General features: G+C 43.6%; 1 protein-coding gene across 10 annotated transcripts in view; it reads right to left on the bottom strand.

Annotated features, from left to right (window-relative positions):
* The window catches only part of NCOA7 (nuclear receptor coactivator 7), a 224,283-nt gene that overhangs the window by 8,271 nt on the left and 203,555 nt on the right, over positions 1 to 12,457 (bottom strand). For all 10 annotated transcript variants that reach the window (XM_040350372.1, XM_040350368.1, XM_040350375.1 and 7 more), the window contains one exon: positions 4,220 to 4,315. In XM_040350372.1, the coding sequence (XP_040206306.1) occupies positions 4,220 to 4,315 (96 nt within the window). The remainder of the gene's footprint in view (positions 1 to 4,219; positions 4,316 to 12,457) is intronic.

Raw genomic sequence — 12,457 nt, 5'->3', positions numbered from 1 at the left:
TTTCCCAGTGCGCATTGCGGCTAAGTACGCCGTACGGGCCTAATGATTTCGACGTGGACGACTTGTGCAAACGACGTAAAAAATTCGAACCTTGCGACGGGAACGGCGGCCATACTTTAAAATTACTAGTCCACTAGAGCATAGCTTTAACTTTAGGCGGCCTATCCCTTATGGAAACGACGTAATTCGACGGCGTACGTTTGTGAATCGGCGTATCCCCTCATTTACATAATCTACGCCGGCCGCAATGGAAGCGCCATCTAGCGGCCATCAGAAACATTGCAAGCCAAGATAGAACTGATAAGCCGGCCTAACTCTTTGTGAATCTACCTATAGGTGTAGAATGTAGCTTGGAGTAGGTTTAGCATTATACAAGTATTGGCCGAGTTTCCACTTTTTATGGTAAAATACCTTCTTTCTGCAGCTCCCCCAGCCACCCCTTATGATTACCTGAGTCTGATCTCCAGTATTGTGCATGAGAGCAGCTCACTCTGCTCTTTCCCTCCTCATTGGACAGAAAGAGCGGCTGGAGTCATTAGCTGTCAAGCAGGGAGTGGGGGCAGAACCAAGCATGCACGTGCACGCACACACACGTGTCCCAGACCAAGCAGCTTGCTATGGGGGGCAATCGGCTGGGGGATGAGCTTGGCGTGCCAGCGGGGGACCCAAGAAGAGGAGGATTGGGGCTGCTTTGTGCAAAACTATTATATAGAGCAGGTACAGCAAGTATGACATGCTTTTTTTTTAAATGCTTTTACAAGCATTTAAAAATAGGTTAAGAATTGGGATGAGAGCAGGTTTAAGTATAGTTGGGATTTGACGGGACTTTTACTTTACAACATTGCCCCTTCATCTTCATTTCTGTATTATTCACCTTCCCCTGGTTGCCCTGTCTTTGCAACCTGCTGCTTGCAATGCAATACCCAGCATTTCCAAATACGGGGAACATGTTCCTTTCGTCTAAAATGCAGTGCTGGGTACCTGAGAAGCCAATCTCCAGGCGTGGGCATTGTTGCTTGGTGGTAAAGGAAAGTGTCCGTTTGCAAGCTCTCGTGACTTAGTCTTTCCTGGCCCATCTGGTTTGGTTCCTTGCCCTGCATTATCCAGAATATTATTCTGCAGCTTTGTCAAATATTACTACCAAAATCACTGCCATGATAGCCAACTCCCAAGGCAGGGGGCCACGAGTGTAATTCTAAACCTTCTCCCGTCTAGGATATGATTGCAGCTTCTACTGCACACTTGGCTGAGGATGATGGGAGTGTAACCAATCCTGAGGAGGTTCAGTCCTGACTGATATCAATTTGGTTCTTCCCGACACTGTGCATACATGTCTGGATATGGAGCAGCCTGTGTTTGAATTTGCCAAGGTTACCAGTCCCCAACCAATTAAATACCAATTCCCAGTACACCCTTGTTTGTTGAGGAGAGTGGCAGAGAAGCTTGGCTAGCGTAGACTGCATGTGCCTAGAAAAGAAGAGGGCTATGCTAGGCAATAGACTCTGCCTGAAGAAGTCAAATTGACTAAATAAAGAAAAGCAGACATTGTACTACAATGTGTGGAGCTTCCTTTAATGCCATTAGTTAAAATCTCCTCAAATAATTTCACGCACATCACTACAATGTCTATGTATTATAGTGGATCTTTTACTGATGTTACTTTTGGGTATGAGGACATCGTCTGGGGCACTTAGAACTCATGCACCACAAACGAGTCCCAGCTTCCTGCTCCAGTGATTGCCCATCCATTGCTTGGCACGTGACTATGCATTGTTGCTAAACACATGTTTTGGGGACCTTCCCCTTCATCAGTTTTGCAACCAGGCAGGCTACATAATAACCAGGCAGGCTACATAATAACCAGGCAGGCTACATAAATATTTTGCACAAACCAAAAGCTTTTAATTGACAAATATTATCCATTAGCAAAAGTCTATTGATTGAAATCTTGCTTTTAGCTTCTTCACATTAAAAAGAATGATAAATTACATTATATATAGCAGCATTCGTAGCATTGATAGTGCTAGCAATCTATTTACATATAAATGTATACAAAAATAGTAAGAATCAATTAATTCATAGATGCATAAGAATAAGTGCATCAGAAAATGTAATACCACTCAATGCTTAGTCGACGTGAACGTAACCTACGCACAGCCCCATTCACGGACGACTTACGCAAACGACGTAAAATACGATGCTGTTCGTATGTTTCCGACGTCCATACCCAACATGACTTCTTCATTACCTGCTTCATAAGGGGTAACTTTACGCCGGCGCATGTCTTACGTAAACGACATATCTTTGTACGCCGGGCGCACGTACGTTCGTGAATCGGCTTATCTAGCCAATTAGCATATTCAACGCGGAAATATACGGAAGCACCACCTAGTGGCCAGCGTAAATATGCACCCTAAGATACGACGGCGTAGGAGACTTACGCCGCTCGTATCTTGGCAACTGTGAGGCGTATCCGATTCTATGAATCAGGCACCGAGTTGCAATGGCCCGCACACAGAGTTACGACGGCGTATCTGGAGATACGCCGTCGTAACTCCTTTGTGAATCCGGGCCAGTATGTTTTTATGCAGGGACTCTCAACAAGTTCCTGAGTAAACATCAGTAAAATGATGCCGCCAGCTTGCAAGAGGTCTTAGATTTCTCTTGCTCAGCCTATAAGACAGATGGACCTCTTCCTACGGGACAAACAAGAGAAAATCAATATATTTCTCCATCCACGTTAAACAGCCTGGATAGAGGAATCAGAACTTTGGACTATGGTATTTAAAAGCAGCGTTCCACCCAAAAGTGGAACTTCTGCTTATCCGATTCCTCCCCTCCACCAGGTGCCACATTTGGCACCTGGTGAAGTACGTCAGCAGCTTGTCCACCCTCCTCCCTTCCCTTCCCTTCGGCTGGGCCAGTGGAAGAAAGCAGTGTGCTTGAAATTGCACTGAACGTGCACTTGGAAGTGCAGTCGCTGTAAATCTGAGGGATGGATCTGAAATGAGGGGGAAGCTCTGCCGATTTTATTATCCAATCATGTACAAGCTAAAATGCCATTTTTTTTATTTTCCTTGCATGTCCCCTCGGATCTACAGTGACTGCACTTCCAAGTACACTTTCAGTGCAATTTCAAGTGCACTTCTAGTTTGCACTTGTAGTGCAAATTAATTTGCCTGTAGTAAATAACCCCCTATGTGTAGCTGCTGACTTTTAATTTTTAAAAGGGGCGGGCGGAACTTCTCTTTAAGCAGCCCCAGAACCACCAACTATTTGAATACTTAAAGTGGAGTTCCACCCAAAAGTGGAACTTCCGCTTTAAGCACTCCTCACCCCCTTACATGCCACATTTGGGGGCTTCGGTAGGAGTGGGACTTCCTCCTTCCGCCCAGAGACTGCCTCGGCGACTTCTCTTCTCGCCTTAGGTGGACCCTCCCTTAAGGCGATCTCCAGGGAGATCGCCTGTCAATTCAAAGAGCGCAGCGTGACTCGCAGTGAGTGCCCGGCCGTGAAGCCAAAAGCTGTCATGGCCGGGTGCCCACACTATGAATGGAGGCGCTGGCCAGAGAGAGGGGGGGGGGGAGAGGAGCAGAGCGCCGGGCGGACTGTGGAGCAGGTAAGTGTCCGTTTATTAAAAGCCAGCAGCTACACTTTTTGTAGCTGCTGACTTTTAATAAACACTAAAAGGCTTGAACTCTGCTTTAAGAGGGGTCCCCCTTCACCTACTTGGTTTTCCACCAAGCTCAGTTGATTTTTTAAGCCCTTGTTCACGTTGGAGCAACAACGACTTTGCAGTGCCGCATCAATTTGAAAAAGTAGTTCCTGCACTACTTTTGGCGATTTCAGGTGCGACTTACATAGGTCATCTGTGCATGAAGCCGCACAGATGTCTTCAAAGTTGCACGATTTCAAAGCCGCATTCGATGTGAATGAGGGCTAAATCAACTTTTGTTGAGCCAGATAATGGCGACTTGGTCATCCATGGCTCATATTTCCCGGAAATCAATCAAAATTCAAGTAATTTATGGCCAGTTAAAGCCTGTATTATGCCTCTGACTGATAATAGGCCCCAGTTTTATCCGGCACCGAGGCCCCCTGGCAGTCAGTTACATTTCTGATTACTGGAATGGGCAACTGTACTTTAAGTCTGCAGTTCAGTATTATGTCTACGGTTCACAGACAGACACATGATACAGTGTTTATGTAAAAGATTTACCTTGAAATCAGGACTAAATGTGAAGAGGAATGTCTCGCCTGTGCCATAGTAATGGTCGCCGACTCTGAATGGATGCGTTGCATAAGCTCCAAATACCTGGGAAAATAAACAGCAATCTTAAGGGCTGCGTCACATGTTTGCAGTTTAGGTGCGGCACAAGCAGGATCGTTTACCGCACTGCACCCAACACAACACAAGCACAAACGCATCATTCTACAGTTTTTATCTGCAAGAAAATTGTGCTAAACAATGAAATAAATATACTGTTTACATGTTAAGTACACATTTGGCAAAAAATGCATTTGCAGAACTCGTCTCCATTAAATCCTCTAATAGATACCAGCACCTCACATGCACATACTGTCATACAGCTCAATCCCCATGATGCTTCTTTTATCTTGTGACCAGGCAAGAAGCTGCAAGGTTACAACAGCCCCAGTGAGATATCACTAGACATGTGCACACTGAAATATTTTGTTTCGGAATTTCGTCCGAAAAATTCATTTAGTTACTCCCGAAATTCGTTTTTATTTATTTTGTCTTTCGTTAAAAAAATGCATTTGTCCGAAAATCCAAATTAATTCAGGTCGAATCTGTCATTGAAGGCTTATGGTGTCTGTCGAATGTTCCGCCTACAAGCTATAGAAGAATTCTAATGTCGTATGACTAATAATAATTATAATGTATTAATATTACTAGTCAACCAAACATTAGAATTCTTCTACAGCCTATGGGCCGAGCATTTCACCATAAATGTTCGCTTGCTGCGATCGTATGTTTTTAGCTGCTTGGTCGAATCTTCATGTCTCCATGTCGAAGCCTCTCTCTCCATGTCGAAGCCTCTCTCTCCATGTCGACTCTTCTTCATGTCTCTATAATGTCGAATCTTTTCTCTCAATGTCAAATCTTTTCTCTTTATGTAGAATAATATTCGACTAATAGAGTTAAAGCGGATGTGCCACTAAACAAATATATTAAAAGCCAGCAGCTACAAATACTGCAGCTGCTGACTTTTAATATAAGGACACTTACCTGTCCTGGAGTCCAGCGGTGATCGCAGCAGATGACGAGCCGATCGCTCGTCACCCTGCTGCTCCCCCCTCCATCCACGGTGAGGGAACCAGGAAGTGAAGCGCTCCGGCTTCACTGCCCGGTTCCCTACGGCGCATGCGCGAGTCGCGCTGCGCCCGCCGATTGGCTCCCGCTGTGTGCTGGGAGCCGAGTGTTCCCAGCATACAACGGGGGACGGACGGGAAGCGAAGAAAAAACCCGTCTTTTGCCCGTATCGTAGGGCCGGAAGTGGGTGCAGATACCTGTCTGTAGACAGGTATCTGCACCCCCCTCCCCCCTGAAAGGTGTCAAATGTGACACCGGAGGGGGGGGAGGGTGCCGATCAGCGGGACTCCACTTTAGAGTGGAGATCTGCTTTAAGGTTAGGCAGATTCGACCGCAACGAAAACGAAAATAAAGCATTTGTTTATGTCGGATCTTTCGTTTTTCGTTTTTCTGTGCTTTCGTTATCGTTTGTTAAAACGATAACGAAAATACCTGAGATTCGGACAAAAATGCATTTGGACGAAAACTAATGCACATGTTTACTAGTTATTACAATGGGAGAGTAGCGAGAGAAAAGGATTTTTTCTTTCCTGGAGCAGATTTATGACATTCTCCCAAGTTGTACCTGTCAGCCTAGGTACTGTCACTTGACTGCGGCTAAAGAATCACTTTTTAAATCATAACAGACGCAGTTATTTTATCAGATTATATTACTGTAATTTGAGACATAAGGAGGAAATTATCCTTGTAGTCTGTTAAATTACTGATAGGTCTCCTGCAGACCAAAATATATGCTTCAGTAATGACTACAACAAGGCATAGGATGACATTTTTTTTTTCATTAATATATTGAGCAGAGTTTTTAAAGAAAATTATATTCCAGTTTTTAGAGAAAAAATAAATAAATAATTACCTGCCTCCTTTAATGCATGTTTTAAAAAGACATACAATACCATACATCTTTATGAAACAAGCATTTTGATACAAAATGCACTTCAAACAAAGGCTACCAACACAATCTTTCCACATCACACCACAATTAATTGTGAAAATGAGGTGGTTTCTTTTTATAACAATGGTACTTGTCATGCATTTTTACATTAAGAAGCATGAAAAACCACATAATTAACTGCACCCATTTTGTTCTTTCCAGGTACTTCTTTCATCAGGGTAAATAAAAAACATTTAGGCTGGGTTCACACTTATGTGAATCGGATGCAAGTTCACCACATCCAATTCGCATTTGAAAAGGGTCCTGTGCGTCTTTGGTTCCGATTCAGGCTGGGTTCACACTACTACACTACTTTCCTCTGCTACATTGGTCCTACATTGGTCCTACATCCATCCTACTTTCATGAACAGGATACTACTTTGGTCCGACTTCAATAATATTCAATGGGCTGAAGTAGGATCAATGTAGGACCAAAGTAGTACAGGGAGCATTTTCAAAGTCGGACCAACTTGTGTAGGACCAGTTAAGACGGCTCTCATAGGGAAACATTGATTTTCACACGTCATGCTACATGAGGCTCCCAATGTAGGACCATTTGTCGGACAAGTGTGAACCCAGCCTCAGGTGCAAATTCAGGCAAACATTTGGACCCGATTCGCACCTGACTCTGTGAACAGAGAATTGCGATGTAATGGACCCCCTGCTGTGAGCCACAGCTGAAGCATGTGTGAACCCAGCTTTACTGAAGACAAAGTTGTTAGGAGATATGGTTGTGGGTGCCTTTAGGAGCAGGGATTTCACAAATTATGAAATATTTGGGCATTATATGTGTAGAATGGGAATTCCAGCATAAACCCAACTACTCTTACAACTTTCCCCTCCTAAGATCTGGTTCACACAGGGGCGACTCGTCAGGAGACTCAGCCGCCTGACAAGTCGCGCTCCGCTCTATTCAATAGAACCGTTCTAATAGGAGCGACGCAAGTCGGTCCGTCTTAGAAAAAAGATCTTGTACGACTTTGGGCGTGATCCAGGTCGACTGCATTGACTTCAATACAGAAGTCATTTTGTAGGTCGCCTTTCAAGTCATCTTGAGATCGCCTGCCGAGTCGCCCCCAAAGTCGTGCCGCCCCTGTGTGAACCGGCTCTAACACCTATGTTTACTAAACAAAGAAAAACAAACGGTCACTTCCAGCACTTAGTCCGCTTTCACACTGAGTCGGTTTGCAGGCGCTATTGCGTTAAAAATAGCGCCTGCAAACCGACCCTAAACAGCGGCTGCTGTTTCTCCAGTGTGAAAGCCAGAGAGCGGTGAGCTAGCAGGAACACTCCAAAAGTCCTGCTAGCAGCATCTTTGGAGCGGTGAGAGGAGCGGTGTGTTTACCGCTCCTTCCCACTGAAAGCAATGGGAAACCGCGGCTGTACCGTCGGCAATGCGCATTGCGGGCGGTATTAATCCTTTTTTGCCAGTTAGCAGGGGTTAAAACTGCACCACTAGCGGCCGAATACCGCCGCAATTCCGAGGGTATAACGCAGCTAAAAATAGCCACTGCACCTCCCGCCCCAGTGTGAAAGGGGCCCAAGAGCACTTTCACATGTACGGATGTACATGTACGGATCAGTGGGGATTACTCCGTTGATCCCGCTGAGCCGGCAGATGACAGGGTGGTCCCTGCACACTGTGCTGGGACTAGCCCCGTCAGATCTCCGATCTCCCCTATGGGGGGATCGAATGAACACGGACCGTCTGTCCGTGTTCATCCGATCCGATGACAAATGGAAAAATAGAATCTTCCTCTGTCTGCAGATGTTCATCCGCTGACATCCGCAATCCCATAGGGATACATGCATGTCTTTTTTTTCATCCGAAACAGATGGATGAAATACGGACATACAGTCCGCATGTGTGAAAGGTTCCTAAAGGTGTTTTCTAAAGTGAACGGCAACAGGAACATCTGTATCTCAGGACTGGGTGGATTGATTTTCGCGCCAAAAAAATGTGTGTGGAACATATAAACTTATTATAATAAATTAAAAAAATATATTGGAAAGCTGCTCCCCTAAAAATATAAGAGGACAATACCTCATTAGATTTAGTGAATATGTGGTAGGTAGGGGGCGCTAGTAAGAAAATTAATCAAAGGTGATAGCAATTACAAAATTCATGTGATATCAATTAAAAATAAACAAACAACTATCAATCAGAGCTAAATAGCAAAGACCCAGTTGGATCAATAGTGAAAGAAATAGATTCACAAGAGAACCTCTACTTAGAAAAGTGATGTGCTCCCAAAACCTTAAATCAAGAAAAAAATAATAATAAATTCTTTAGTGATATTGATAATGTCCATAAATTTCTGTAGTAGTAGTGAGCCACTTGAAAAATAACGGAGTGAATCTTGCAATGGACCAGAAGATAAACATGCAATCTTCTCATAAACTGCAGTGCTTCAAAATCCTTCCACCAATTCCGCAAAACGACACCCAAAAGTGAATATAATATATGCGCTTACCACAGCGCTTTGACTCCTTTAACTAAAAAGAAAGTCAAACACGCTTGTGGGTGGATGCTGCCCTCCTCAGATTGGGTAATCCGATTGATACTACAAAAAAAGACAAAAAATGGAAGGCGCGCACACCTAGTGCATTACCAATGACATTTAATAAATAATAAAGTTCATAAAAGGTGGGTACTTAAAAACACCAACTGAATTGAGCCATAAACCATCACAAGGTATATGCTAATGCTTTTCGAGGGTGCACCCCCTCTGGAAGTAGCCCAGCTCTGAAAGGGGTGCACTCCCGAAACGCGTTAGTAATACCTTGTGATGGTATATATTGGCGCATGGTTCCATACTGTGCATTTTTATGGCTCAATTGAGTTGCTGTTTGCGAGTACCCACCTTTTATGAACTTTATTAAATGTCATTGGTAATGCACTAGGTGTCTGCGCCTTCCATTTTATGTAGTACCTACGCTTACTAACCCAAGACGGATGTATATACACCTGCCTATTTTCAGGTCACTCCTCTTCGATTAGTGATCTTCCCTGTGTCAGCCAGCGCAGCTTCAGGGGAGAGGATTCAGATTAGGCAAAGGATGAAGCAAAGGCAAAGGATGGGGCATTGAAGCCTATGGATGACGTCACCTCATCAGGCTTTACAAGCCGTTGTCAGAGTGCTCTCTCCTCCTTCCCTGCAAGACCACTAGCTGACACAGGGTAGATCACGTGACCAGACCACAGCGCCCTGAAAATAGACAAGTGTATACATCTCACACAGGTTAGTAAGCATAGGTGTTAGGAGAGGGGAGGGTGCCGTTTAAGAGTAGTTAGGGCCAAGATGAAATTCTGCTTTCAGATAAACTGTAATCTAGGCTGGATTTTATTTATGTGATGAAGATAAGTTTTGTCTGGCCTGCACATAATTATGATAGAATGGCCAGGTTCACACTGGGTTGCGGGAATCAAGAGGTTAGCTGAACTCACACAATTTCACTCCTGCTTGTCAGTCCCTAAATCAGCCGCGATTACAAAGACATCTGTCCAGGTTTCTGCACAGATGTCAATGTAAATTGCTGCCTGAAATTGCAAAAAGTAGTACAGAAACTACTTTTTGAAATCGGTGCAGCGCCGCAGATGCCAAGTCGCACTGATTAGGACGGTGTCACTACCGGAAATTGCCGCCAATTTGACATGTCAAATCGCACTTGTGTGAACCAGAGCTTAATCAGCCTAAAACAGAATTATGGCTTCCAATAAAAATTAAAAATAAAATAGATGTGCTGAATTACTTAATTTTAAATTTTCTGTGCTTATAGTTTTCTCCAAGTCCCACAAATACCCGTTGATCCTGCCAGTGAACTCCACCTAATGCATCCTCCTGCGATGGTGTGGCAACAATGCTGCACTGATCCAGAATTTAGTGAAACGTTGCCACTCTTATGTAGGCTTGTCTCCTTGCCCCATATTGGGATTTAAAAAAAGTTGTAGCGGGTGAGGTCATCATCTTTGTAACTGCGGAGTTACAAGCCTTTTGCTATTCATTCAGCATCAAGTCACACTAACCCCACGCACTGCTTTCTAGACTGCACTGCATCGGTCGCTGAAACTCTCCCTCTGTGAGCTGCAGCATCTGGGATAGGGAGCGTGTAGGGCACAAATGAATAAGGATTTAACGTAGTCAGGGGCTTATGAAGCTTATGCATCACAAAACAAATTGATTTGGTACTTCTTGTATAGACTGTCATAAGAGCCTTTAGTTGTACTTTAACCACTTACAAAAAAAAAAAAAAATGACAAAAAGATGAATCCTGGGAATGGTATTTGAACTAGTGCCTATACTCCATCTCAGGGGGGATGCTTCCAAAATACCAACATCCCATTACACCACAAAGGAAACTGCACCTTCCAAGGCTACTTCACTTTATCCACTTGCCTACAGGATACTTTTACCCCCTTCCTGCCCAAGCCAATTTTCAGCTTTCGGTGCTGTCAAACTTTTAATGACAACTGCACGGTCACGCAACTCTGTACCCAAACATTTTGATAATTTTTTTGAGAAAGATAGAACTTTCTTTCGAAAAAAGACCAAAAAAATAAAAAAAATAAGGTTTTCTTAGCTTCTGTTACAATTTTTTTTTAAATAAATAACATTTTCTCCTTCACTGATGTGCGCTGATGAGGCTGCACTGATGGACACTGATAGGCGGAACAGATGGGCAGCATTGATGGGCACCGAGACAGCACTGACAGGCACTGTTGGGGCTGCACTGATAATCAGGACACAGATAAGTGCCCCGATTGTCACTCAGTGTAGATGTCCCTGCTGAGGAATGCCACTTACCTTCTCTCCTCACGTGCAGTCAGAATGAGGAGAGGAATGCCGATAACCGACATTTCCTGCTTACAATGTGATCAGCTATGATTGGATACAGCTGATCATATGGTAAAGAGCCTACATTATAGGCTCTTAATTGCGATTAGTGATGCATTGTGCCATGGGAGGACGTCATATGACGTTGTGCCAGAACGAGAGCGATCCCGTCCGTCCATCATTTCACTATATGACGAGCGGGAAGCAGTTACAGCTGATGTTTAGGTTTGTCCATTGGTCCAGCTTGGACTAATGTATGTATGTATGTATGTATGTATGTATGTATGTATGTGCCATACCTGTGGAAGCTGGAAATCACTGTAATAGAGTCTACCACAGTGATTGTCACCGACTTCTGTGCCAAACGGCTGCCCTGTTGCTTACTGAACACACAAACTTGTTTGCTCTGCATAGGTGGCATTCAAGGAACAGCTTTAAATAAAAGCATTTTACTCAAACTAGCCAAAAATGGTCACAAGGAGACTTTCGACAAGTCTATCAGTACAAAATGAATTGCTTACTGTAAGCAGAAACCTGTTTTTCCACTTTTCTATTCACACAAGGGCATGTAATAACAGATGTAGTAAACCGTGAAATATCCATGTTTTCTGCATTCCAGAATTCTCTACTGCACAACACAAACTTCATAAAAATGTATACGTTGTAGAGTCACTTTTTTATATTCTATTTTTATTTTTTTTAATTGTGGAGGTGCATGCGGCACACACCAAGATGGTTTTAATCTTTCTTTAGTAGAGCTCGGGAGGAGCAAAAAGGTAGGCCCAAGCTAAGCGACTTCAGCTGCCTGTATTTCTGGATTTGACGATAATTTGACATGCAGTTTCCATGAAAAAAATATTTTTCAACATATGCTCATTATAACTGCACAAGATTGTGATGTTTGCATATGCCTCCTGTCAAACTTTCTATATAAACATAGAAACAAATAACATACGGGAGGATGCAGCTCTGAGGATTTTCATTTTCCGCATAGTAAGATATGAACACATCAAGCGAACCCACGAGGTTCATGTGTTTTTAGAATAGCTAATCCAAAGCTCTCCTAAGGAAACTTGCAACCTAATTAAGCATGCTCGTGAACATTTAAAATAAAATATTTGACCCAAGGTAAATCTTGTTGCATAGTGGGTTTCTGAATAGCATCCATATTTTAGAAAGTTTGCCAACTTCTCCAATTACTGTATTCTCCAGGGCTTTTTTTCCAGGTGGAACTCAATTCCACCACCTCTGGCTCAGACCCTTTGGTGCCTGCTCACCATAAACACAGAAGTCTGGTTTCTGTGTTTACAAAAGACAGCTCTGCACTCTCTGTGTAACCCCCCTGAACTCTGTATG

Source organism: Rana temporaria, chromosome 4, assembly GCF_905171775.1.
Source record: "Rana temporaria chromosome 4, aRanTem1.1, whole genome shotgun sequence".
In the NCBI taxonomy this organism is placed as follows: domain Eukaryota; kingdom Metazoa; phylum Chordata; class Amphibia; order Anura; family Ranidae; genus Rana; species Rana temporaria.
Note: the sequence above shows the minus strand (reverse complement) of the source record. Positions and strands in the feature narration are given on the sequence as shown.